General features: G+C 42.0%; 1 protein-coding gene across 1 annotated transcript; it reads left to right on the plus strand.

Moving 5' to 3' along the window:
• The first annotated feature begins 5,454 nt into the window (after positions 1–5,454).
• Positions 5,455–23,965, plus strand: elmo2 (engulfment and cell motility 2). The gene is made up of 22 exons (XM_041947277.1): positions 5,455–5,571; positions 5,870–5,967; positions 6,316–6,356; positions 7,688–7,760; positions 7,855–7,905; positions 9,376–9,545; positions 9,760–9,859; positions 10,313–10,464; positions 11,424–11,502; positions 13,738–13,773; positions 14,171–14,221; positions 15,054–15,176; positions 15,736–15,855; positions 15,941–16,045; positions 16,133–16,241; positions 16,367–16,503; positions 17,650–17,813; positions 18,058–18,170; positions 18,286–18,393; positions 18,566–18,648; positions 18,767–18,844; positions 19,578–23,965. The coding sequence occupies exons 2-22, from the start codon at positions 5,890–5,892 to the stop codon at positions 19,776–19,778; spliced, it is 2,172 nt and encodes a 723-aa protein (XP_041803211.1). The 5' UTR covers positions 5,455–5,571; positions 5,870–5,889; the 3' UTR covers positions 19,779–23,965.
• The last annotated feature ends 542 nt before the right edge of the window (positions 23,966–24,507 follow it).

Here is a 24,507-nt window from a genome sequence, read left to right on the forward strand (position 1 = left end):
GTGAGATGATGGCTAACATAGACAGATCACACCAACAAACGGTCCGTCTCCTAACATGCAAGCGGATGACTGCTTGCGTTTCAAGCGAAAACACTGTAAATTTGTCTTAATTAATCAGATTTTTATCTGAACTGTTCAAGGAAAATCGCCAAAGCTGTTTTTCTCCACTAACTGTGCGGTCAACACCTAAGAAGCATCACAAAACCAGAGGGGGCGCCACTCCGCATATTCAACGAACTTTAGCTAACTAGCTGTTGTAAAAGTTAGGCGCTTCACTGCTAACGTGTGTGAATCTTTTATTAGGACCCGCTAAGACAGGAGCCCCAAACCACATCACAGGGAAAGTAAAATGGCGTCAGAAACATCCGGGTCGCGCTGGAAAGTGTGCGGTGGGGGACACATGAAGTTGGGAGTCTTTAGAAATGAAGCTGTGGGGTTTCCTTTCAGGCTGGAGCTCCTTAGCTCTTGTTGCTATGCTACCCCCGCAGCGCGTGCGGCCACAGAACTGTTGCTAAGTGGCCTTCAGTTCAAACCTGCCAGTACAGCAGCCCAGTAACCAGCCATCTACCAGTTAGACGACAGGGCTGTGAGGGGAAAGGGGCATAAAAAAACAGGATGAAGGAGAGAAAACAGTTCCCATCACTTTGCAGTTGTCACCAGCTTGCCTCTCTGTTCTGTCCTTGCACTGGGTGAAGTCAAGTCAAATGTATTTATACAGGCCAATAGGAATTTGCCTCTGTCCATCAGGAAAAGGGTAAACTCCACAAAAAAAAAAAAAAAAAAACATGCAGGAAAGATCAGGAAGAGCAACAGAGGAGGGATCCTTCTTCCAGGACGGACAGGCATGCTACCGTTTAGATGTCTGCAATACACCAATGTAGTAAAATTACATTATGGACAATCAATATGATAAAATTATAGATGGACTTTTGACGTATATGAGGAATATCAATGCAGGGGGATGTCCGGCGACTTCCAGGTGCCACCAAACAGGCCTGAGCCGTATGACCTCCTCTCCAGCATGGAGACATGGGTGTAGGACAGGCTGTGCAAACACACAAGAGGCAAAGCTCAAACGCACTGTTCACACAGGTTGGAGAAAGGAAACCAGCATGCAGAGGGAGAGAGGCAAGAGGACAGGCTGAGTCTCCTGGAGGATGAGCAGCTAGCAGAACGTAAAGAGGAAAAGATGAGTTATTGAGGTTATTCCAGAGGGGGGTGGAATGATGGGAAAAACGCCTGCAGCCTGATGACTTCTTTTTAACGACGGGGACAGACAGAAGCCCTGTATCCTGAGAGCAGACGGCTGTTATTGCATGACATGCAAAAAAGACTGTACAGTGGTCTTGGTTCAAATTTGATGAATATGGTCAGAATGCTACTGTAATCAAGTCTGGATGAAACAAAGTCATGAATTAGGGTCTCTGCCATGGACCCAATTTTAGCCGTGTTGTGTAGGTGAAAGAAGGGCCGATCAAAAGAGAGGGTAGGATCAAACACTCATTCTCGTTCTTGGCCGTCAACCTTTGAGAAATCGCATTGATGTCGGGTGTGACTGTTCAGACTGGTGTCAGTGTCGAGCAGCGTCGCAGTTTTTCCAGCATTCGTGACATCCAGTTTTTCACAGCAGACAAACAGGCCTCTGATTTCATACGTTGGGAATGACCATCAGCCTTTACAGTGACAGGATCCAGGCATCGGGTGGGGAATCTTCACTTAATTAACATTTAGTTTAAGGCATAAACCTGTCGTACCCAGACAACGCTGAAGATTTTAATCTTTTACCTGTCACCTGATCTGAAACTGGATTTAAGGGCCTTGTTGGAGCGGCAGCCTTCAGTAGTGGGCCAATATGTAGAGGCAGCAATAGATGGCATATTAAATGGAACAAGATTACTCATATTATTGTTGTTGTGGGTGTAGCGGTTACCTTTGATACTTTGTTTTTTAGGTGCTTTGTGGGACACCTACAAAACAGCTAAGCCATAATTAATTAGTAGTTACACATGTGTTTTTTCAGTTATCACCTAGTGAATTACTGGGACACTTGACTAGAACAGAGCCATAGTCAATGTTATTGTAACACCTGTGCTCTTCCTGGTAAAAAGTGGGTTGCCGCTGCAGTATACACCAGGAATCTGCAGTCTTTGCTCTTGGTGTGTGTGACCTTAAGCGGCTCCAGTGTTGGCCTTTATTCTGTACATTTGCCATGTTGAGGTTGTACCTGTTGCTGAGGTTTTCTAGTTATTTTTTAGGGCAAACTGGAAACTTCTATAACTGCCCAGCAAAACCGCAGCAGCCACGTTTTATGAGATTCAATATGCATGTTTTTAGTAAGGTTTTTGGTCAGATGCTGTGATTTCTGGCTATTCTCAAGTCTTTTGCACAGTGGTACGTTATCATTTACTAGCCTTTTTTTTTTTTTTTTTTTTTCTTTTTTGCTTCGATTCAAGCTATGAGTCATTACTCACTGTGCTCTCAACATGTGAGTTTTTCATTAATTTCTGTCGTGGGCCTTTGTAAGCTGCACCAGGGAGCTGACAGTGTTGTTATTCCTTGCTGGCTCGTAGATGAAAGTCAGATTACGTGGTGCTCTTTTAATTTGATTTTTAATTTGATGATTAGGTGTCATACAAATCATTGGAATTAATGATTTGTCTTTTTTTTTGTTCATTCTATGCCACTATTATCCTATAAGCCTAACAGTTAAACAATGCGCCTACACCTTAAATATGGTCTCATATGTGCTGAAACAGAAGAAACCAGCAAGTCAAGTCAGCCGAGCTCTTTTTTTTCCCATGTTGACGCTGGAACCTTGTGCTCTTTTTTTTTTTTGCATCAACCAGCTGATGAAAATACACAAAATTCTCTTTCTCTTTGTTGCAACATGTCTAACATTAGCCAGGTTTCCACCCACATGCAGGAAATATTTTAACTGAATTTACAGAAAATTGCCAAAAGAAAATGCAAAGTAATGTGCGTTTCCATCCACTACCATTATGCAAATATTACAAGTTAAGCGCTGCGAGACAAACAGTTGGTGGCAGCGAGACGACATCATTAAAAGAGCAGCAGCCAAACCTTGAATGGCGGCAAATGATGCAGAAATAGTGCAGGAAATGTGACATTTCTGTTTCATCCAGCAGTTTTTATACAAGTGAATGGAAACAATTTGAACAATTATGCAAAATGATGTGAAGTGAACGCTGGTCATCTACAGGTGTGGCACTACTCTACCTGAGAGTTAATAAACAGTGAGGATAATCAAGCATTTTGATAGAAAACTGAAGCAGAAGGATTTCACACTGTTGGATTATAAGAAAACTCACTTAAAAAAAAACAAAAAAACACCTGTGTCACCTCTTGAATTGTCTGCTTGAGGTTCATTTTGCTTGGCTGCATGGTGAAGTTCGAAAGCCAAACTGGAGCTTTTATTTTCAGCTGCATCAGCTCAAATATTTCACGCCAACTGATGATAAATCACAAATATCAATAGTCCTACATGCTGCACAATAATATGCACATACTGCTTGGCCTCACAGGAAAACAACCACACTGCACAGATAACAACATAGCTGTAACACTGCTTAGAAGATAGATTAATACCAGAACGTGTGGAAAACATTCACAAAAACTGGTTTTGTTTTTTTTTCTGTACGAGCACAAACTTTTTCAGCAGGGCAGGCTCAGATCACACGTTCTGTGATGTGACTGGCAGTCGGCTTGAAGATGCGGAGGCGGCGCAGTTTCTCGTGCAGATGGCTGTTTGGAATCGGAATTTAATTGGCGGTTTTCGTTCTGTATCATTTGCACAATCCACCTTAATTTGCTAGTTGGTGTTAATCACATATAGGGTACCACCCTATCGCGGGCTTAATTTGGGACAAATTTTGTGGAGAAATCAATGCGGCGACCTCCGTGTTTCAGAGTTGTTGAGCTGAAAGGAGTCAGGCTTGCTTATTATTCATAGTACCACAGCTTAAATTTTTATTCCATCTTTAAGATGTTTTCTTCACAAGGCGCCGCAGCCTGAGTCTCTCATGTCAAAAGAATAAACTTGTGTTTGAGGGCAAAATATCCTTTATTTTGTGAGTGATCAAAGGACAATGGTGTCAGACGTCGGAGCCATTGCTTATGTAAACTAACAGGCGAACATATTTATAGAATCAGACAGACGTTCAAGCTCCTCAGAAAGACTGCTGTGGTGCAGAAATGTAGTATAATGCTGGAAAAATCTCGAGGGAAGACAGTCGCCGTTTCATTCTGGTTCAGGTTGGATTGTTTCACCCGCAGCAGTTTGGTAATAATTAAGTTGTCTTTTCAAATGAGTAGCTGTATGCCACGCAACGTGTTTTGTGTCCGGAAAGCAGCCTGAATGCAAGGAGCCATTTGGAGAACAGCAGTGTCTTTTTCTTCTTTGCCACACCAGCAGAGTCTGTCAGACAGCTTTTCATGCTCGGTGTCGGTGCAGAGAGAGAGAGATCTGTCTGCTGCACAAGACCGGCCCCTGCTGTTGCTCCTCTTGCTTCGCTATTTCAGAGCAGTTGTTGCTCACAATATGTTCAATAAGAGCGAATGCACCACTGAGTATTAAGACTCAGGTAACGAGGCTAATGAAATAAGCAGGAAATGTTTCCGGGCAAACTAGCATGCCTTTTTTTTGCGGTGATGTGAATTAAACAGTTGCAAAAATTGAATTAGTATAAATGTGTGATCTGCATGAATGTTAGCAGGAAGATGTCATTTCAGAGCAGATGGCCTGACAGTTCTGTTCCGTTTTGTTTTAATTTGTAACTATCTCTGCACAGTTTTCGGGGCATATGGCACACACAATTTATTTATGAATTCATTAGTCAAATGCAAAATGCGAAGGGAGTTGGGGGATCCAGAAATAAATCTGTTTTTCCAAGTATGGTGATGACAAAAAGTGGTTATTATCATGCTGTCTTCTTTCACATTCTCCAGGAGCTAAATCGATCCTGGTTTTTTGAGGCTGGTGGCGATATCAGAACACAGTTAAAAATCCCGATGACAGCCTCACGGCCAGTAAAGCGTAGATGTAAAGGCCCCACCGTGAAAGAGTGGTGTTGCATTTTAAGTTGCGTCTTTTTGTCCGCCCACAACAGAAACAGTTGAACGACTGGAGCAAAACAATTTTGGCTGGTGTAAGAAAGGTGCAGCACAAATGGGCCGTGAAGATGTTTGGCATATTGATTGGCAATAATAATAACATGTCAAAGGCAGCGAAACACAATAAAACCCAGAGCCTGGTAGGCAGAAGGCTCGATCCAGTCAGGATGTGTGTGTGCGTGTGTGTGTGTATGTGTGTGTGTGGGTGGTTTCGTTAAACAGTTGTGCCTATTGATCCGTTCACTGACAGATTCAGTTCAGAGGAGACAAAATGCAGGGATGGAGCAAAACCAGAGCTTTTTTTTTTTAAGCTTTAAGGAAAACGAGGTTTTGCGGTGACATGACGGCTGTGTGGGTTTCTGTGTTCACAGAGGAGCTGACACACTGGTTTATACAGCAAAGCCGTGAGAGTGACTGACCCCCTCAACGCTTCTCCATTAGGTGACGTATAAACTTCAGTTCATGTTATTCTGAAGTTAGTCAGTCATGAGACCGACAGCTAGAAACTCACAGATGTTTGTACTCAGAGTCCAAACATTTTGACACGCTGCAGGAGTGCAGAATAATAGAAGAACACATTCTGAATAGACGAGTTATCAATCATTTATCTTTTTATTGGTATTTATTTGTAATTCAGTGTTTGAGTGAAGTGAAAAGTGTTTAAAGACTGATGACTCAGACACAGTCCAATAGGTGAATTTGATCTAAAGATGAAAGCGGTGTCTTTTTTCCTCTGCAGGGTGCTACAAGAAGACAGCCATGCCGCCCCCAGCTGACATCGTGAAGGTGGCTATTGAATGGCCTGGTGCTAACGCTCAGCTCATAGAGATGGACCAGGTCAGTGTTTGCGTAAAGTGGACATTGAATGCGTCTCCAGTTTGCCTCTAATGGCTGGTGGCTAAACCTTTGTGGAGTCTTTTTGGTTGTTGCATTCTGCAGCTTGTGTTTGTTTTCAATGTGAAAGGCATGAGCGACGCTGAGATGTGTTTTGTAAAGTATGCACCTGAGTGCTTGTCATGATAAATAACTCTTCATGAGCAATACGTTTAAGAAATGGGATTATGCTCTTTCCACAAGCTGTCATTGTTGACGTATTAACAAAAACATGGCAGCGTGACGAGTGCTGATTTATGTTTCACCCCCCCTTTAATGTTGTTATTTTGCGTGTGTTTTTTCTGTTTGCAGAAAAGGCCTTTGTCCTCAATAATACGAGAAGTGTGTGATGGGTAAGCATTACTCTTGCACATTTCAAAGCTTGTGGTTTTGATTGTCTCTGACTTTCTGTTCACTTACCAAATGATTGAATATTAACAAAATTGCAGTGTGTTATTATGTGTTTGTCTTGCCCTCTATTTTACCTAAAGAGGTTTTATTAAGGTTATGTGTAGGAATTAGCTAAGATTGCATCATCATTATAAAGTTAAAGCTTTTTTTTTTTTTAGACAAACGAGACCACCCTTTTCTCTTTGTTTTCAACTACGATTGATACAGTGTTGAAAGTGATTTATCTGGTTGTCCATTGGCTCCATCTGTGGATGCAGGGCACAGTGAGAGCTCTGAAAAAAATGCTCTGAAAGAATAAGAGCAGCCCAACTATCTGTGCTGTAAATCAAAAAGACATTTTTTATTCTTCTAACACTCTTGGCATTAACAGCAACCTGTTGAACTTGCTTACTTTAGAGGTGGCTGTGCTACATGTGGGCCCAGGCAAAACAAAGGCGTGTTCAGAGAGAAGAAATGGGTGTGCGTGTTCTTTTTTTTTTTTTTCTGTGGGTGGTGTAGTACCTGTTCTTACCTGGCAGCTGACGTCCAGCCCTTTCTCAGTTGGTTTGTAGACACCAGCTTTACCACTGCACTCTTATCACAGACCACTACTTGCCTAAACCTAACCTCATCCTAACCCTAACCCAAGTCTTCACCCTGAGATTTAATGATTTACATAATGCAAACTTGTGTTTTGTCCCCATGAGGAAGGCATGTCCCCACAATGTGACTGTGTACACAGATTTATGTCCCCACAGCATGAGTAATACATGTCAGCACACACACAGATAAGATCTGACTGTTGATACCTTACATAGCTCTTCTCACCCATTATTTTCTGCTTTTATCTGCTATCATTTCTTCTTAGGTTTTAACCTGTGATTTTGGCCTTTACTGTCATCTTTGTGTGTGTGTGTGTGTGTGTGTGTGTGTTTTTTTTTAAACCTGCTCTTGTACTTTAGGGATGAATACAGCAAAATCCCACCCATCCACCTCGTGGCTGTATCTACCCACAGCCTCCCTTTTCCATTTGAGACTGAGAAGTCTATGCACTGCACTGTTAACACCCACTGAATAACTCTCCTCCACAATCTCCCAGTTTTGCCACTTGTGTAAATGCAACTGCTGGAGGGAGAAATGTGATGTTCAACAGCATTTTGTTCCTGCATACTAGAGAATGCTGCAGTGAAACATTTATCAAAGTTTGCATTATGTCCCACTGCTTCTTGAGTAGGTATCTAACTCTGTATTTATGGGACTACTTGTTTGACAGACCTTTTCTCTCTGTCCTCAGCTGGTCTTTGTCAGGCTCGGAGCAGTTTGCTCTGCGGTATGCTGACGGCCCTCAGCTTTACATCACTGAGCAGGTGGGCTTCACGTTTTTTTTTCCTGAGCTTGTGTTCATGCCGTTGTAAATGAGTGTTGAATGTGTGGAAACATTCCTCCTTTCTTGTCTTTTAGAGCCGTGGTGAAATCAAGAACGGGACCATCCTTCGATTAGCCATTTCACCTGTGAGTCAGCTTTGTTTATGCCTGCTCGCTTGCGTCTCTGTTTTTTTTTTTTTTTTTTTTGTCAGGACTTGTAAGGTCAGACAGAGAGCATGCCCATTGTGAAGGTCTGCTGCCCCCCCCCCCCCCAAGGAACGCTGTCTGGAGACTTCGATGTCTTAATGCAGGAAGGTGTATTGATGTTTGTCCGAGGAGAGCAGAGAGATTATCAGCAGAGTGTGAACACTGCCTGATGCCACCTCAATTCTGAGGGATGCTTCCAGTGATCAGGCCTTTATTCTTGCTGGGAGTGCTAGATCTGGTTCATGCCCAATTATTCTCATTCTCCATACCTAAAACAAGGAACTGTGCTTGTCCACGTTCAAGTTGCAAGCGTCTAGAGGGCGCCATCAACACACTCCTCCATCAGGAGACAGTCTGCCCCGCAGTGTCTGGAGGACAGCACAGCTTATCACCTATGCCCTCGGTCCCCTCAGCAGCGGAGCATCTCTCCTTATTCGAAGGGCACCAGTCTCCCCAAACAACCCAACAGCTGCATTGTACTCCTGCAAAGCAAAACAGACCTCTCCCTTCACCTGGGTCCTGAGCTGGCCTGAAGACGACCCCTTGACCTGACCTTGAGGCTCCCTTTTTGTGTTTCCTCTTAAAACACCCTTGTCTGTGCCCAATTGGAGAGCACTGCTTTTCACAAGATGAAAGGAGCTGATTTGCCATGGTTCATCTAACACACTCAGTAACAATATATCATGATATACTCTTCCTAATAAAACCCGGCCTCCAAGTGTACTGCGGGTGCACCTCACGCCTCCACCACCTAAACACCAAAAGTGCTACTCAGCCCACTGTGCACTCGGCTGTTCTTTCAGGAATAATTCAGATTTATTACAGCGTGGGTTTTACACGTTCCCAAGTCAGCCAGAGTTATTGAGAAGAAAAGATGAAGGCAAAGGTAAAACAGACCCAAACAAACCATCGCAGTTTTCAGGCCAATCGTATGTAACGTAGCTGTGTGTGTCTTAATTTTCTGTGTAAATCCCTGACAATAGAGCCAATATTTCAGGTAAAGGCAGGTAAAATTTGTACTGCATAGACTTTGTCAGCATGTCAAGTTAAAGCTGTGGTGACACTTAACGCCCACCTCTCATCACTTAAATCATTTCATGTGTACTGCTTTGCAGACATTGTGGTCTCATCAGATGAATTCAACAAAAAGTTGTTGGGTGAGAACACAGCTGTCATTTTTAAGTAGTAACATACAACAACAAACCTTTCATAAGTACTTTCATTATTTTTTGCCTTTATTTGATAGTAACCGGTGAGGAGACAAACAGGAAATCAGACATGCAGCATTTCTGAGCATGTGCCAAGGCGCTCCTTTTACACAAGTCTTATTGAAAATGACCTTCATAGATCAGTGAATTCATGGGTGAGGTGAAGTTATCATGAATGTCATGTTTTCTTTATTGCTGACAGGCTCGTGCTGCCCGTCAGCTCCTGGAGAGGATCCAGTCCCACGGCATCGACGCTCGCCTGGAGGCTCTGAAAGAGCTCGCCAAGCTGTCCGCAGACCCCACCTTCGCTGCAGAGTTCATCAATATGGAGGGCATTGGGACACTGGCACGTCTGGTTGAGAGTGGCACCCAGTGAGCGCAGATTGAGTTGTTTTTCTTTTGACAGCAGTGATGTTTTGTGCTCAGGTGACAGTGTGAAACATTATCTGTGTAAGAGCTACAGGCTCATGCTGCATTTAGTGCTGGAAGTGGTTAAAGCTATGGCACTGAGGCGAGGCTGAATTGGATTTGGAGCGGGTCAGGTGATGTGAAAAGGGCCTCACTAACTGCTCTCTGCTTCCTTCAGCTTCGGTGAAATGCTGGCCTTCACTCTCACCGCCTTCCTGGAGCTAATGGATCATGGCATTGTGTCCTGGGACCTTATCTCCCTCTCCTTCATCAAACAGGTACGACGTCCTCAAACAAAATGATAGTTTCACAGGGAGCCCGCTGGACAAATCTCCACCATGTAAAATTTCAAGGTCTGTCTTTGTGTTCTCTTTTATTCATATACTTTTATTCAATTACTTTACCTTCCTGTCTTCCTACGTGCCGGAAATGAGTGGGTACTGTTGCCTAGCAACTCCTTGCATTATGCGGAGCTCCTTCAGTGCGTATGTGACTAGTTTTCTTTGCAAACTTTTGTGTGACTTTGACTGTCACTCTCTGAACTCTTGTTGAGGTTTCTTTTACAGATAGATTTTCTTTTTCAGTCAGACGGGGGTTATAATCTTTCATTCATTCCAAGCTCTTGCTGAATCCAGACAGATACTTTCAGTTGAACTGACAAAGAAATGCACCGTTTGTGTGTTTCCGTGTTATCTCCATGTTTCTTGCTCTTCTCCTCTGCCCTCCCTCAGATTGCAGGCTACGTAAACCAGCCGATGGTGGACGTGTCCATCCTGCAGCGCTCTCTCGCCATCCTCGAGAGCATGGTGCTCAACAGCCACAGCCTCTACCATCGAGTGGCGCAGGAGATCACCGTGGGACAGCTCATCGGGCACCTGCAAGTGTGAGCACACACACACGCACAGGGGCTTCACGCACTCTGATATCGCGGGGGCAGACTAGTGAATGTAGCAGTGTGGGGCAACTGAGGCAATAGAATATTAGAAATTTGCCGCAGTATTTGGCTTGTGGCACTGTTTACAGGGTGAGTTCAGGATGCTTAGATGACCCCCAACAAACACCAAGGCCGGTGTTATTCTTTTTTTTTTCTTTTTGTCAAAAAATTCTCATAAAAAAACAAAACCAACAATGCACTTTTGTCTCTCAGTACTTTCTCTGTTTGTGGCTCTCAGGCCAAAATCCAAATTATGTTAATGTGCATCATTTAAAACTACAGGCCACTGGAAGTTTTCAGCAAATATAAGTCAAACAGAAGTAAATAGTGCTCTTGATCGGGACTATTTCAAGCAGCGGATTAATACACATTTGGAACTCTATTAAGTGTTTAAAGCAGCAGGATGGTGTATGAGGGATTTCTAGAAATGTTGAAATGTTAACTTAAATGATGGAACATGTCACCCAGTGCAACAGTGTGTCTCTCATAGTTTCTGGACAACAATTTAGCTCTATGGCAAAGAAGAAAAAGCAATATTAGGATTTGCCTACTCAGGCTATACTTAGTAGGATCAATTCATTGTTGGGTTTGCCTTTTTATGGTAATAAAAAGATTGCCAATGTTTTTACATTTCCAATATACTCATACTATTACTGGCGGCTGTATAACATAATAAAACAAAAATGACAAAATAAGAGCCCTGTTTTAGTCTGCGTACAATTATTCAGAGCCGATGGTGTGAGAGAGGGGCTTCTAAAAATCCTGCACCCATCCCAAGTATCAGTAGAGATAAATGTAAGCTGAGCTGTTATGTAGCATAGTGGATAGCCTGTAGTTTAAACTCTGTGTGGAGACTTGTGGAGCACAATGCTTCTAACTGGTTGTTGCATTGCTTGATATCCCTTCAGGTCAAACCAGGAGATCCAAACCTACGCCATTGCCCTCATCAATGCTCTTTTCCTGAAGGCACCAGAGGACAGACGGCAGGTCAGTGCCCAGCACCCACAGCACAGTGTGCTGAACTAGAGAAAAGGACACGCGATAGATTGACATAACCAGAATGCTAATAATGTTCCGTCCTCACATTACACTCTAAAAAAAAAAAGCCACCCGTTCGTAAGAGACAGCATTTATTCATTATAGTCGCATGTTGCTCGGTGTCAGAGCGCTGCAGATATTGCCTCGCCCTGGCTGCAGCAGTCGGTTCGTTAGTAAAGCTAATCTATGAATAGACGTCTGTCTGCTAGCTGTCATGTTGTGGATTCTGTCTGACAGTCAGCGCTGTAACGACACACTCAAAATAGTGCCTGCTTTCCTTTGAAGTTTGCACGTTTGTTATGCTGCACTTACTTCAGAATAGCGCAGCGAGGTAGACCAGCCATCCCGCCGCACCTGAAGGATGACTTGATTATTAAGGATTTATTTCTAAGCTTAATTCAGTCGAAAGTGCTTATTTCTGTTCATCGCAAGGGTTGGACTCGATGCCTGCCAGTGGTAGTGTGTATCATATATCATCATAATGTGCAATGATGGGGAGTGAGAAAATATCCACTGAGATGATTGAGTGAATCCTGGCATTGTAGCAATGTAGGCAGGATTTGACAAATGTGGCTTGAAATTATTCACACTCGTCCAAATATGCTGAAATATGAATTTAAGTTCAGTTTGCTTTAACAGAGTCTGACAGAAAAATCCCAGATGGATGCGTTCTGATTCTGAAATATCTTTGTAGCGCGGCCAAATGCACAGAAACTAAAGGAGTGAGTGCTTCTTTGGATGTCTGTCCACTGCGTTACTCGTCACTGTCATACTGTCTCACGTTGCTCTGCTCACCCTGCAGTGATAACTCCTATCCCAGCTCACACGTTGCGCTAGCATCCTGTTTCATACGCTGTCCTGTCCTCTCCGCGTTTGTGTGTGTGTGTGCGTGCGTGTCTTGTTTACAATGACGTTTCTCCATGTTGAACGTTGAGTTGTCAGTTAATGCCATAAGTTAAATGATGTGTCACTTACATATTTTCAGGTTTTAACCATAGAAAAGGAGCAGAAACATAATAATTACATCCTTTTATTACCTCTCTCTGAAATAAAACAGTCAAAACAATGAAAATATTGTAACTTGCAACATAATTGAAGTGTCATTGGAATGTCATTTACAGCAAACTTGAAAGATTTCTTGTCATTTTCTTGTTTTGCAAAATTATTTTCCAACAGAATAAACAAAAAACCTAGACATCTTTTTCTCTCTCTCAAATCTGCATCTGCATTCATCTATGACAGACTAAACTCTTTTCCTTTTGCATATCAGACTGATATATATGTATGCAGCAAAAATTTCTATTCCAAAATTCCAATTGCCAAGTTCCTCAAATCCTCAAAAAAGTCTTCAGTTTTCGAAAGAGAGCATGAAGGCGGAGGGTTAGATGACATTAAAACAAGAGGAGGAGGTGGAGTAATTTTATTGTGGGTTGTAGCATTTCCTTCTTTTTTTTTTTTCCTTTGGCCATATGACATATGACAGAATTAATTTCCAGCTGCTGTTGGTGACCACTGGAGGGCAAACTGTCAGTTCTGTTACAGCAGAAGGACATACAACACACGCTGTACTGCTGAACTGGTCACTGTCCTGAACTCCAGTTTACAGTTTACATCGAAATACAGCAACTCTTTAAGTTTAGATTTATGGATATTTGTCCTTACACTGTTTTTTGAGTTTTCAAAGACGTTTTAGCATAGCAGTAGAACAATAGTCTAATACATCCATACATCCCTGATGTGTTGTCTGACCAGTTTTGATGTCTTCCTCATTATAGGACAGCTTGTTTTTACAGTGAGGAAAATCTTCTGCAGATCAAGGCTGCTTGATAAACATGTCCGCTAAGAGAGCTACCTGGACGCCAAAGATGTCTGTTTAAAGATCACTGTTTCCTCTGTGGGTTGATAAAATTTCACAGCTCTTAGGTTTGTGAAATCCTTTCAAACCCACTCGGATAAGCCAATAAACGCGTGGTCGTCTGTTACGTCATGTAGGGCATGTGAGGTTTTCCCGCAGCTACGTGTCGTGACTCCTTTAAGTCCTTATTTGACATTATGTTGTTTCATGTTCTTATTCCGTTGCATGCTGTGCCGGTGATGTATCCCTGTATCTCATTGTCCGTGTGTGCACTCTTTGTTTCCATTGCTGTTACACCCACGCCCCTCCTCCTTCCCTTCAACCTGTAGGAGGACTATACTAACCCGCTGGAGCAGCACCTCACTGTGAGTACACATCCCTCAGCATCTCGTAGCATCCTCTCCACCCCACAGACCTTCTCCTCCTTTGCTCTCTTGCTCTTTCTGTGCCCTGGAAAGCCACCGCATAATCCATGCAAATTCAAATAGAACCATAACTTGCTGCAGCAGCAGACAGACTGTGTCCACAGACTGGAGTTAGGCCATGTTGTCATGTTGTACAGAAGGTGTGAAGGGCATAAAGTCAGTCATATAAACCACTGGTGGAAGTGTAGCTTCTGAGTGTTGTTGCATCGCAGAATTTGACTAAAACTCTCATTTACTGTAGGGTGAGTCAAGCAAAGATACTTCTGTGCACTTTCTGTGCAGTAAAGCATCTTCCCTTCAGCTGACGTGTGTGTTGATATGTTTTATTTCTTCTCAGGAAATGGCAAGCACTTTGGCTCAGAAACACCTGCGATCCATCATCCTCAATGTGAGTATCAAGCTCAAATGCAGAAAACAAAGTATTTAATGTTGATTTCAGCTGCACATCAGAGTCAACACTCGGCTCTGCTGGCTATTAAGCTTTCAGAAGGCTGGGAAATACCCAGGCGTGAACAGAGGATTTCAGCAGTTCCCATACATTTTGCTAGTTGCTATCAAAACATCAGAAAACTTTCTATGTACAAAAAATTTATGTTCAGCCTACTTTGAGACTCTCCTGTGTCTGGGTTTGGTGGCCATTGGAGGCTGGAAGTTTCATCCCAGAGACCAGCAGTTCAGAAAGTGGAAAGACTTGCTCGCTCAGAAAGCTGTGACACGGAACCAGCAAATGTGAGATGGCACGAAGTCTGTGAAGTGGAACAAAATCTGCTCTGAAAATGATTCCTTTTGGCACCGACTTTTGTGGAAGTGCCTGACTGAACGCACTGCAAATGTCTGCTGCCCTCCTGCTTCCTGGAGCAAGGAAACATCGTGAAGCAGCTCCAGCATTGTGTGCTATGAGTCCGTGTTCTGTTAACAGGACCTGCCGGACTCTCGCAGTGTGTTTTTTGATGCTACATTAAGTCATTTTTTTGTAGTTGGTAATTGCAACACACACTGTGCATCCCATGCACAGACGAGACTAGCACTGACAGCTGTCTGTCTTCAGGTGTTTTTCCAAAGGTTGCAGACAGCCTTTAGTTCCCCGCCAGTGGAGGAGAACAATGCATTGGGCTTTTTCTTTTTTTCATTCGTTTCACAGGTAGTTTTGCTGCGTGCAGTGTGATTCGATGTGGCCGAAACACAAGCTGGGCTCTTAACTTCATGCTTTTCTTTTCTAGCATGTCATCAGAGGAAATCGACCAATCAAAGCAGAAATGGCACATCAGCTGTATGTGCTGCAGGTGTTGACCTTCAACCTTCTGGAAGAACGAATGATGACCAAAATGGATCCTAATGACCAGGTAAAAATGTAGATTAGTGAGTTATCTGTATGGCACATCATAAGAAAATTCCCACATTACATTGAAAGTAAAATACACCAAAAGCCTTTTACATGTAAAAGAGCACAAGAAGTCTTCTATGGTATGTTCCAACATAACCTGCAACTTCCACGATCCAATAGAGACAACCTTCTTTCAGTTGGGTTTATGCTCTTGTAGAAATGTAAAAAGTAGACTAAAACAGAGAAAATTTCCTCCATGTTTTCCTTAGTTTGTTTGCAGTGTAGATGTGATATTTGCACCTGCATGCACAAAGTGAATTTACTGTATCTCACACAATATAAAAGTGTAAAAGTTCCACAGACTGGAACATGCAGTAACATGTGATCTATTCTTCCTGGTATTACATTTTCTATCACAACAGAAAGTCTTACTATCACTCTCAAAAACGTATCTGCCATCTGCTGACCACTGATTGACCCTGCTTTTTGAGGATTTTCTTCATTGTTTTGCTGCTATACCTGTATAATTAAAAGTGCCTCTATTCATGCTAATAATATGTCGGCTTGCTGTGGTTCAGGCTCAGAGAGACATCATTTTTGAACTGCGCAGGATTGCTTTCGACGGAGAAAATGACCCCACCGGCACGGAAAAGCGAAAGGCCATGTACACCAAGGACTATAAGATGCTGGGGTTCACCGTGAGTTTCCACTGCAGAGCTCAGATTCCTCTGCTACGCTTGTAAAACCAGCTGTATAAATAAATAAATTCTGTTTTAAATGCAGAACCATGTGAACCCGGCCATGGACTTCACCCAGACTCCTCCGGGGATGCTGGCTTTGGACAACATGCTGTACCTCGCCAAGGTTCACCAGGACACGTACATCAGGGTTGGTTTTGGCCTCAGGCGTGACTTTGCTCATCTCACAGAGGTGGACAAGTCAGTCACAGCTAACACGTCTTCTCACTCATGGCAGATTGTGCTGGAGAACAGCAGCCGCGAGGACAAGCATGAATGTCCCTTTGGCCGGTGTGCCATTGAACTCACTCGAATGTTGTGCGAGATACTCCAGGTTGGAGAATTGCGTAAGTAGATCTGAATTTGACGAAAGGTGTAGCTGCTTTATTTATCTCAAAATGTCTTAAAAAGTGTGTGTGTGTGTGATTTTCTATTTTTTCCCTTTACAATTGGAATATTATCTTTTGCGCAGCTAATGAGGGCTGCAACGACTACCACCCCATGTTCTTCACCCATGACCGGGCATGGGAGGAGTTCTTCTGTGTCTGCATCCAGCTGCTTAATAAAACCTGGAAGGAGATGAGGGCCACAGCTGAGGACTTCAATAAGGTCCAAGATTAATGCATGCATTAAAGTCACCTTTAACACGTTCACATTCATATGGATGAATTAGCTCCACCATGAAGTTCATACTTTTGGCTTTTAGTGAAATGTCTCAACGACTGTTGGACTGATTGCCGTGACATTTGGTACGCACTGAATGTGGTTTATAAATTAAGTACCTGCAGAACTAATAACATTCCCATCAGCCTCAGCTGCTAATTAGCAGAAGTCACATTAAGACTAAGATGGTGATGCTCCACATCATACCTGCTAAACATGTTAGCACGCTGATGTTGGCATTTAGCTCAAAGCACCGCTGTGCCAAAGAACAGCCTCACAGAGGTGCTAGCAAGGTGGCCGCTGTTAGCATGAGCTAGCATGACTCTTGGTCTTGTTAAAATAAAACATTGCTTTTGTCAGATTTTCATGCAAAGTACATTTCATCAGTTCTGAAAAACAGCGAGAGTCTGAATGTCAACCGTAACATCATTAACACTTACAGAGCTGATGGAAGAAACATTTAACTTGCTAATTAGTTTAAATGAAATATAGTTTCAGTAGGCTGTTTAGAGCTTGTGATGCTCATTACCAAACATTCACCGTCCCTCCAGACGAGGCTTCCTCACTATGAATGTGAGTAATATCAGGCCTCAGGTTTAAAGACTTTTAAAAACAGCTTCAGCTGCTGTATTCTTCTGCTGTGTGACTGAGCAGTTCACTGAAGCAGACTGCCGAAAGGTTTTTTGCTTTATTAAATAACACATTGTCATTATATTCTAATGTTGTCTATTTCAATTCCGTTCAAGTATTTCAAGTACTTTGCCCAGATGATCACATTTATGTCAGTTATTGCTCATACAGACATTATGGTTCCAGGATACCTGGGACCATCAAGTATATATTTTTAATATTCATGCCTTTAGATGGGGAAAGACGTCTGTCAGCAGAATGAGCGTCTGAATGGGGAAATAATGGTCCTGTGAATCACAACTGTAACAATATTCATGGTTCACTAAAAACCCGCTCAGGAGGATCTGAAAACTCTACAAGCCACAGTAGTGTCTCTAACAGTTTGCCAACGGTTTAGGAAGTCTGGTATGTTCTTTTCCCCCCATTCCTCACTTATTCGGTGTGTGTTTAACCCCTGAGCAGGTGATGCAGGTGGTCCGTGAGCAGATCACCAGGGCTCTGGCCATGAAGCCGTCATCTTTAGACCAGCTGAAGAATAAACTGCGAGGCCTCAACTATTCAGAGATTCTGCGTCTGCGGCAGTCAGAGCGAATGAGCCAGGATGACTTCCAGTCTCCACCTATCATGTCAGTCTGTGTCCACACTACCTCGAATTGCACTGTCGTAGTTGTAACCTGGTCGTTTCTTGTCTTAGTGATTCAGGATTTCAGCCTTTTATTCTTCTCTCAGCAGCAGAGTTTCTCTTGTGCTGTTTAATTAATCTTAAATCCAAATCCAGCTCTGTTCCTGTCATATTTAATAGTGTAGTATTGAGCATATTTGTCTGCATGTGTGTTTGTCCCTGCTGCTCATGCGGTGTTTGTGCTGCAGTGAGCTGCGGGAGAGGATTCAGCCCGAGATCTTGGAGCTCATCAAGCAGCAGCGACTCAACCGGCTGTGTGAGGGAAGCTGCTTCCGTAAACTGGGGAACCGGCGAAGACAAGGTTCACACAGCATCAATACAGTCACTTATTCTACTGAAGGAGCCCTGGTGCTGTTGATTATGAGCTAAGCATCATGTTTCCTGTCTCTCTCTTTTTTTTCTTTTTTTTTTTTTAGAGAAGTTTTGGTTCTGCAGACTCTCGCTGAATCACAAAGTGCTGCACTACGGGGACCTTGATGAGTCACCTCAGGGTGAAGTGCCTTTTGAGCTACTCAGTGACAAGAGTAAGATACAACAACATCTTTATTTCTCCAAGTGGCTCCATGTCCCAGCTAATAAACATTTCATAACACACAATTATGACACATTCACCAGCAGACCGCACTGCATTTGTCAGAAGGCTGACCTTAATAAGCTCCTCAAATTATTAAGTTGTTTCTTCTCCGTTCCTCTTAGTCCCCATCTCTGATATCAAGTCTGTGGTGACCGGGAAGGACTGCCCTCATATGAAAGAAAAGAGTGCTCTGAAGCAAAACAAGGTAATATGATTTTCATTTGTTTTTTTTATTGTCATTCCAGGCACACGGTTGTTCTTTCATTCTTTACTGCCGCTGAGTGAAGCGACACTGTGTTGTTTGTCCTGTTTGCTTCTCTCAGGAGGTGCTGGAGTTAGCCTTCTCTGTCCTCTATGATCCTGATGAGACTCTCAATTTTGTTGCACCCAACAAGTATGAGGTGAGCTCCGCGACAGTGCTGCACTGTTCAGTGGTTTTTATATGGACAATGGGCGGAATATGTACAGCTGGAAAGGTGTTGCTTGTAGGGACGAGCCCATGGAGAATTATCTCCATGGGCTCTGCAGGTGGCTTGGCTCAAAGGAGCATTTTAGTGTCTTTCAGCTCATTGTTTTGGTTTTCTTGTCCATAGTTTTACTGTTTTGGTTCTCTGTCACCAGCCTTCTTCAACTATGCTTCCATCTGCAGCAGCCAGCTGCACCACGTGCCCGATGCCAAAATGCAGACAGACAATTAGCAACTAGCTAGCTAGATAGATAGACTAGATATTCCCCGCAGGATTTGGTGGAGACCAAATCTGAGCTAAAGGGAGAGTTGTGGGCTTACATTCATCAGATGGCGAGAAATACGACTTCAGATGAATTCAAATGTTATTCCCAGTCTATTGTATATGTAAATAGACAACTGCTCTCCGACATGTTTGCTACAACCACTTTATAAGGTGATAATATGTTAGTGTTGTGTTCTCCTCGTGTTTTTGCTGTCCCAAGTGGTCAAATGTTATTTATGTGACCACGACAATAAGGAAAAATAGCAGCTCAGTCAGAACCATTACTACTACTTGTTGAGTATTATTCCACAGCACAATGTACTGTAGCTACTATGACCGATCATTTGGACATACTATTCTCAGCCTTCATCTGTGTGTGTGTGTGTGTGTGTTTTGGGAGCAGTACTGCATCTGGACTGACGGGCTGTGTGCGCTGCTGGGCAGAGAGATGGGCAGTGACCTGACTCGCAGTGACCTAGATACTCTCATCAGCATGGAGATGAAGCTCCGCCTCCTCGACCTTGAGAACATCACTATCCCAGAGGCCCCGCCCCCCGTGCCGAAGGAGCCTAGCTCGTATAACTTCACCTACAACTACAGCTGAGATGTGTGTGTGTGTGTGTGTGTGTTTGCTATGCATGTGTGTGTTTGTCAGGGATGATCTTTTGATGAATTCAGATGCAGATGTGTGCACCAGAAAAGGTTACTTTGAATTTTCTTATTTACTTTTCAGAACTCTGGAGACCTCTCTCCATCCGTGTTAGTGATGCTGTATTGTTCGTCAGAAAGGAGAAATGTGTTTAGAGCTCCACAGGGAGTTCAGAGGTCAGGGTCCATTACAGAGCAGTGCTCTTAGAGATTCAGTGAGTGAATCAGTGCAGTCTCCAGGCAACGTGTCCATTTGTATTTCCCATTCTTTGCTATATAAAGCTGTAAACCTGTTTATGAAGTGAAGGAACACTGTGCCTGACGGTGAATTTAGATGACGAGCTGTACGAATCTTCTAATTTGTCTTTACTCGAGTATATTGCAATCAAATTTTGTCTTAACTGATCATTTAAGACATGCATGTGGTCTCCATGGCAACAGAGGATGAAGGGCCACCATTTCGGGTTTTAATGCTGTGTTCTTGTTGGTTCTGTCTGTCCCTCCACATGACGGACAGACAGTGGAACGTCACACGGAGAAGAGTGAGTGGGCTGAGAGTTTTGTACGCTCACACACTCCTGAAATGAGGTTTGTGTTTAGTTGAAGGTTACTCCAGTAGGTGGGAGAGCTGTCACAGGGGATCGAACTTGATGCTTCTCTGACAGTTTAGAAAAAAAATGGGCTAAAAATTCAGTGAAAAGACGAAGTGAAGGAACGTAACAAAAAAAACAAACAGCTAAAGTAAAGCAGAAGCAGGTCAGGTGTAAGAATAATCGCTGTTTGTCACTTTCATCATGTCTATCATATTGGGACACAAAAGCCCAGGGCTGCAACTGTTTTCATGGTTGACCTTAATTAATCTGCAGATTATTTTCTGTGAGTTGATCAATTGATCCACGATAGAAGAAAATCATGGAAAGAATACCCGTCACAATTTCCCAGATGTTAACATATTTAAATAGCTTGTTTTGTCTCAGTTATGTTCCAAAACCCAAAGAAATTAGTGAAGATGAAGAAAACCAGCAAATAGTCATATCTGAGAAGCTGAAACCGGGGGAAAGTTGTTTTTAAAAAAATGAAGCGTTTGTCAGCATTTTCAGCAATTAATTGTCTGGTCAACTAATCAATTATTACACTAATTGTTTCAGCTGCACAGATGTGGTGCTGTCAGCATATGTCTGTGTCGGTTTACTCAGTGCTCATGCTGCTTCAGATTGTTCGACACAGACTGAGACTAACACACGTTCTCATTGCCTGTTGAACAGTGAGTAAATACTGCGTGCCATTGATTTGAAACTGTTCAAGTATGTGGAGTGTGAAGATTCTTGACAAAGCCCTCGCCGACTTTATGTGTCTGTGAGTGTATATTCGTGTGTGTGTGTCTGTGCAGGGTTTAAGATGTGGTGTAGGTTGTTTCTGTTGAGAGATGTAACGAAAGATATTCCACAAGCTCATGATGGTCATGGACGTCGGGGCCAGAGCCTCCGACATCCAACACGTTAAAAACATGAACGTTAGGAGCCTTTTCTGTTGAATCACAGCCGCTGCATTGCTATCAGTCATACACTCACTATACACTTTGAGTACCATTAGCCCGTATGAGCAGTATATGAATGGTATATAACACACTGAGTTTTAGCAGATATAAGGACATGTTTAAGGTTTAATAATGTTTAACTGTATATAACCAGTATAAACCAGTGTTAAAGACTGTTTGATCACAGTGTAACATGGTTGTGATAATATATAATCATGTCTTCATTAGTTAACAGTCATATGTTGGCTTACAATATAACAATTTTATAATGTGTTATAAAGCATGTATTAACTGTTTACATGAATTGTGTACCTGTACAGCAGCATTAACACTATTTATAGTTGTATTGAAAACTACTGAAAATGTGTGATGATGTATGATTACAACTATGCTATGCTGGGTTATTAATCATCTATTAACTGATCAGACAGCAGATATGAATGCTTCATAGGAGTATCTGTCGTTGACAATAGCCCGTTTCATACCAGACTAGTGTTTCCAGTGGACCCCCGTGTTCTGTGCGCCACATTCGCCAGTGAAGCCTGTACTTTATTCGAATTTACTGCCGTTATGTCAAGACTCTGCATAACATTAACATTTCAGAAGCGAGACTGTTCTTCAGCAGCCACATTAATAATGTGCAGTTGTTTTGGCCGCTTTCTGTCTGTGTTACAAACATTAATACACATATGCAGCTCATTCAGTTCAAGTAACAGATGTTTTGTGGCTCCACTTGAATATGACAACCTTTGGTTACTCCTAACCTTCTCTGTCATCACTCATTTTAAACGACAGTATAGCCGATCTCACAGCACAGCTGTTGACTGCTGTTCAACATGTCTCGTACTTGTTCAGTTTTCTGACAACAGAAAACAGATTTTTTTTTTTTTTTTTAATACGACCCCAAATCACAGAGATGCTGACTCAAGCCGGACCTTTGCAATTATAAACAAATTATCAGAGATCCCCAGTTAAAACTTGTCATATGACATTAATAAACATTTCAAATTGTTCTTTATATCTGCTATAGCTACATTACAGTGTGTTATAAGCCACTTTAAACTTGTTTATATGCTGCTTATAAATACTAAATTGGCTTAAAATGAAGTGTTACCCAGTGTCGTGACATTACAGTTACAGTGGTGTTTCTTTTCAGTATGGTTATTTTGTTACCTGACATTCCAAGAGTGTTTGATGCCCCTGGCGTTTGAATTAATCAGCAGTTTTGAGGCTGGAGTTCAGACTTTTTATCACACTGCACAAGCAAACGGGTCAAAAGAGCAGCTCTGTCGGCCTGCTTCAGTTAACGTGCCAGAAGCGGGACCCTCAGATGAATGTCAGCAGGTCAAAACTACACACAGCTGCGGGCATCGGAAACATCCAGCACTGCTCATCAACATGTGAGCATACAGTATTGTGTGCTTTGTATACCGTGATATGAATTATAGTACTACTGCTTGATGTCAATTTTTCTTAATTCCGTTGTATTTTTTGTGCGTTTTGTTCACGTCACTTAACGTCCTGTCAACTTCTAAACCAGTACTAATCATTGCTGTCATTTGTTAATGCAGAATAGAAGTATATTTTTGTAAATGACTGTACAATCTTATCTGTGAAGAGGATGGATATTGAACTAACATAACATTTTCACTTAACGTTGCTCTATACAGTACATCCAACATGCTCATTGCTGCGGACGTGCCACACCGAAAAAAAAAAAAGTTTTTGGTCTTCACATTTTTTAAAGTCACAAAAACGTTTTCATAGCACAAGCACCTCATATCATTTAGGAATGACACCCACTCCAGCACCTAATGATGATGTCAGTGTTAACGTATATTATACTGCTAATGGGAATAATTTAAAAAATGCTGTTACTGTTGATGCTGTTCGTGAAAAGGAATATATTTGGAATTTGTTTTTTTCAAACAGTGTTTTTCTGTCCAGTTTGTAACTGATGTTGGAGATTTTAAAGGTTCCCTGTTGAGTTTTGTTTTGTTTTGTTTTGTTTTGTTTTTTAACCCCAGTAGTGCCATGGAGTTGTGTTTCTATAAGAGGGTTCCCATTTTGTTTATCTTGTGCACGGGCGCCCATGCACATGTACAAGAGTCACGAAATGCACTTTCCTGCCAGTGGTTTCACTGATCAACAGGTGGTGATAATTCACAAAGGCAGAGTAGAAGAAGACTGCAAGGGCATAAACATGGATATTAACAACACAGTACTTTAAAAATTGATTTTGCAAATGCTTTATGAGGAAGGAAACTCTACACATTTGTTTGACTTCAAGGATTCACCCAGTGTGTTTTAATGAGTAAATGTAAACGTGCAAGAAAGCTCTACAGGGAACCTTTAACTGTGTAAAAGTCTTGTTTTATATTCCCGTATGTGATTGAACCCTAAAGCTGCTGTCAGAAAATCACAACTGCAGCTAAAATATATCAATAACACCGTGAGTAAAGGATTGTTGCATTGGATGTACTAACAGTATGACTTGAAGTTTTCGCATCTGGTACTCTTTTACATGACTTGCTAAACTATTTATTTACACTTGCTACTAGTGATAGTGAAGAATGACATGTTGTTAGTTAAGACATAACAACATAAAATTAAATATGGTATACATATAGATCATTGTATGTATATATATGTTGCCTTATTGAAGAAAATGTATTATGTTTTGTGTGAATAAATACAAAGTCTAACTACTGTTGGAAGTGTGTTTTTACTGACCAGTCAACCACAATGATTAAGGTATGTTCAGATATATACATATGTGTGTTTGAGTCATAGATCAGGATTTATGTTTGTCAAAGATGATAAATAAAAATAGACTGTTTCATGAGGAAGGAAATGCATTCAGCACATTTGTTAGAGCTTAAGGATACACACTGTGTTTGTACATATTAATGTAAATGTAACTTTTATTTGTTTTTAACAAACCCCACAGGGCACCTTAAAGTAAAGGTAGCAATAATAAAAATGCCTCATTGCAACTCAAATTAATTATTAATATGAGTTGAGTTAATTTGAATTAATTTAAAATGTAAAAGCACCAAAGTTTTAGCAGCCAAAAGTATCCAGAATAAATGTGTGTGTGTGTGTGTATAATTTGTAAAGTAAGTTCATCAAAAATGTATTTAACTCT

Source organism: Chelmon rostratus, chromosome 2 (assembly GCF_017976325.1).
Source record: "Chelmon rostratus isolate fCheRos1 chromosome 2, fCheRos1.pri, whole genome shotgun sequence".
Lineage (NCBI taxonomy): Eukaryota > Metazoa > Chordata > Actinopteri > Chaetodontiformes > Chaetodontidae > Chelmon > Chelmon rostratus.

What these genes read in the sequence shown, in the direction of transcription:
- elmo2 (XM_041947277.1), top strand. Translation starts at nt 5,890, where the DNA reads ATGCCGCCCCCAGCTGACATCGTGAAGGTGGCTATTGAATGGCCTGGT. An exon ending in TGCGATCCATCATCCTCAAT is followed by an intron (nt 14,222 to 15,053) that starts GTGAGTATCAAG and finishes TTTCTTTTCTAG; the next exon opens with CATGTCATCAGAGGAAATCG. An exon ending in TGAGCTACTCAGTGACAAGA is followed by an intron (nt 18,394 to 18,565) that starts GTAAGATACAAC and finishes CGTTCCTCTTAG; the next exon opens with TCCCCATCTCTGATATCAAG.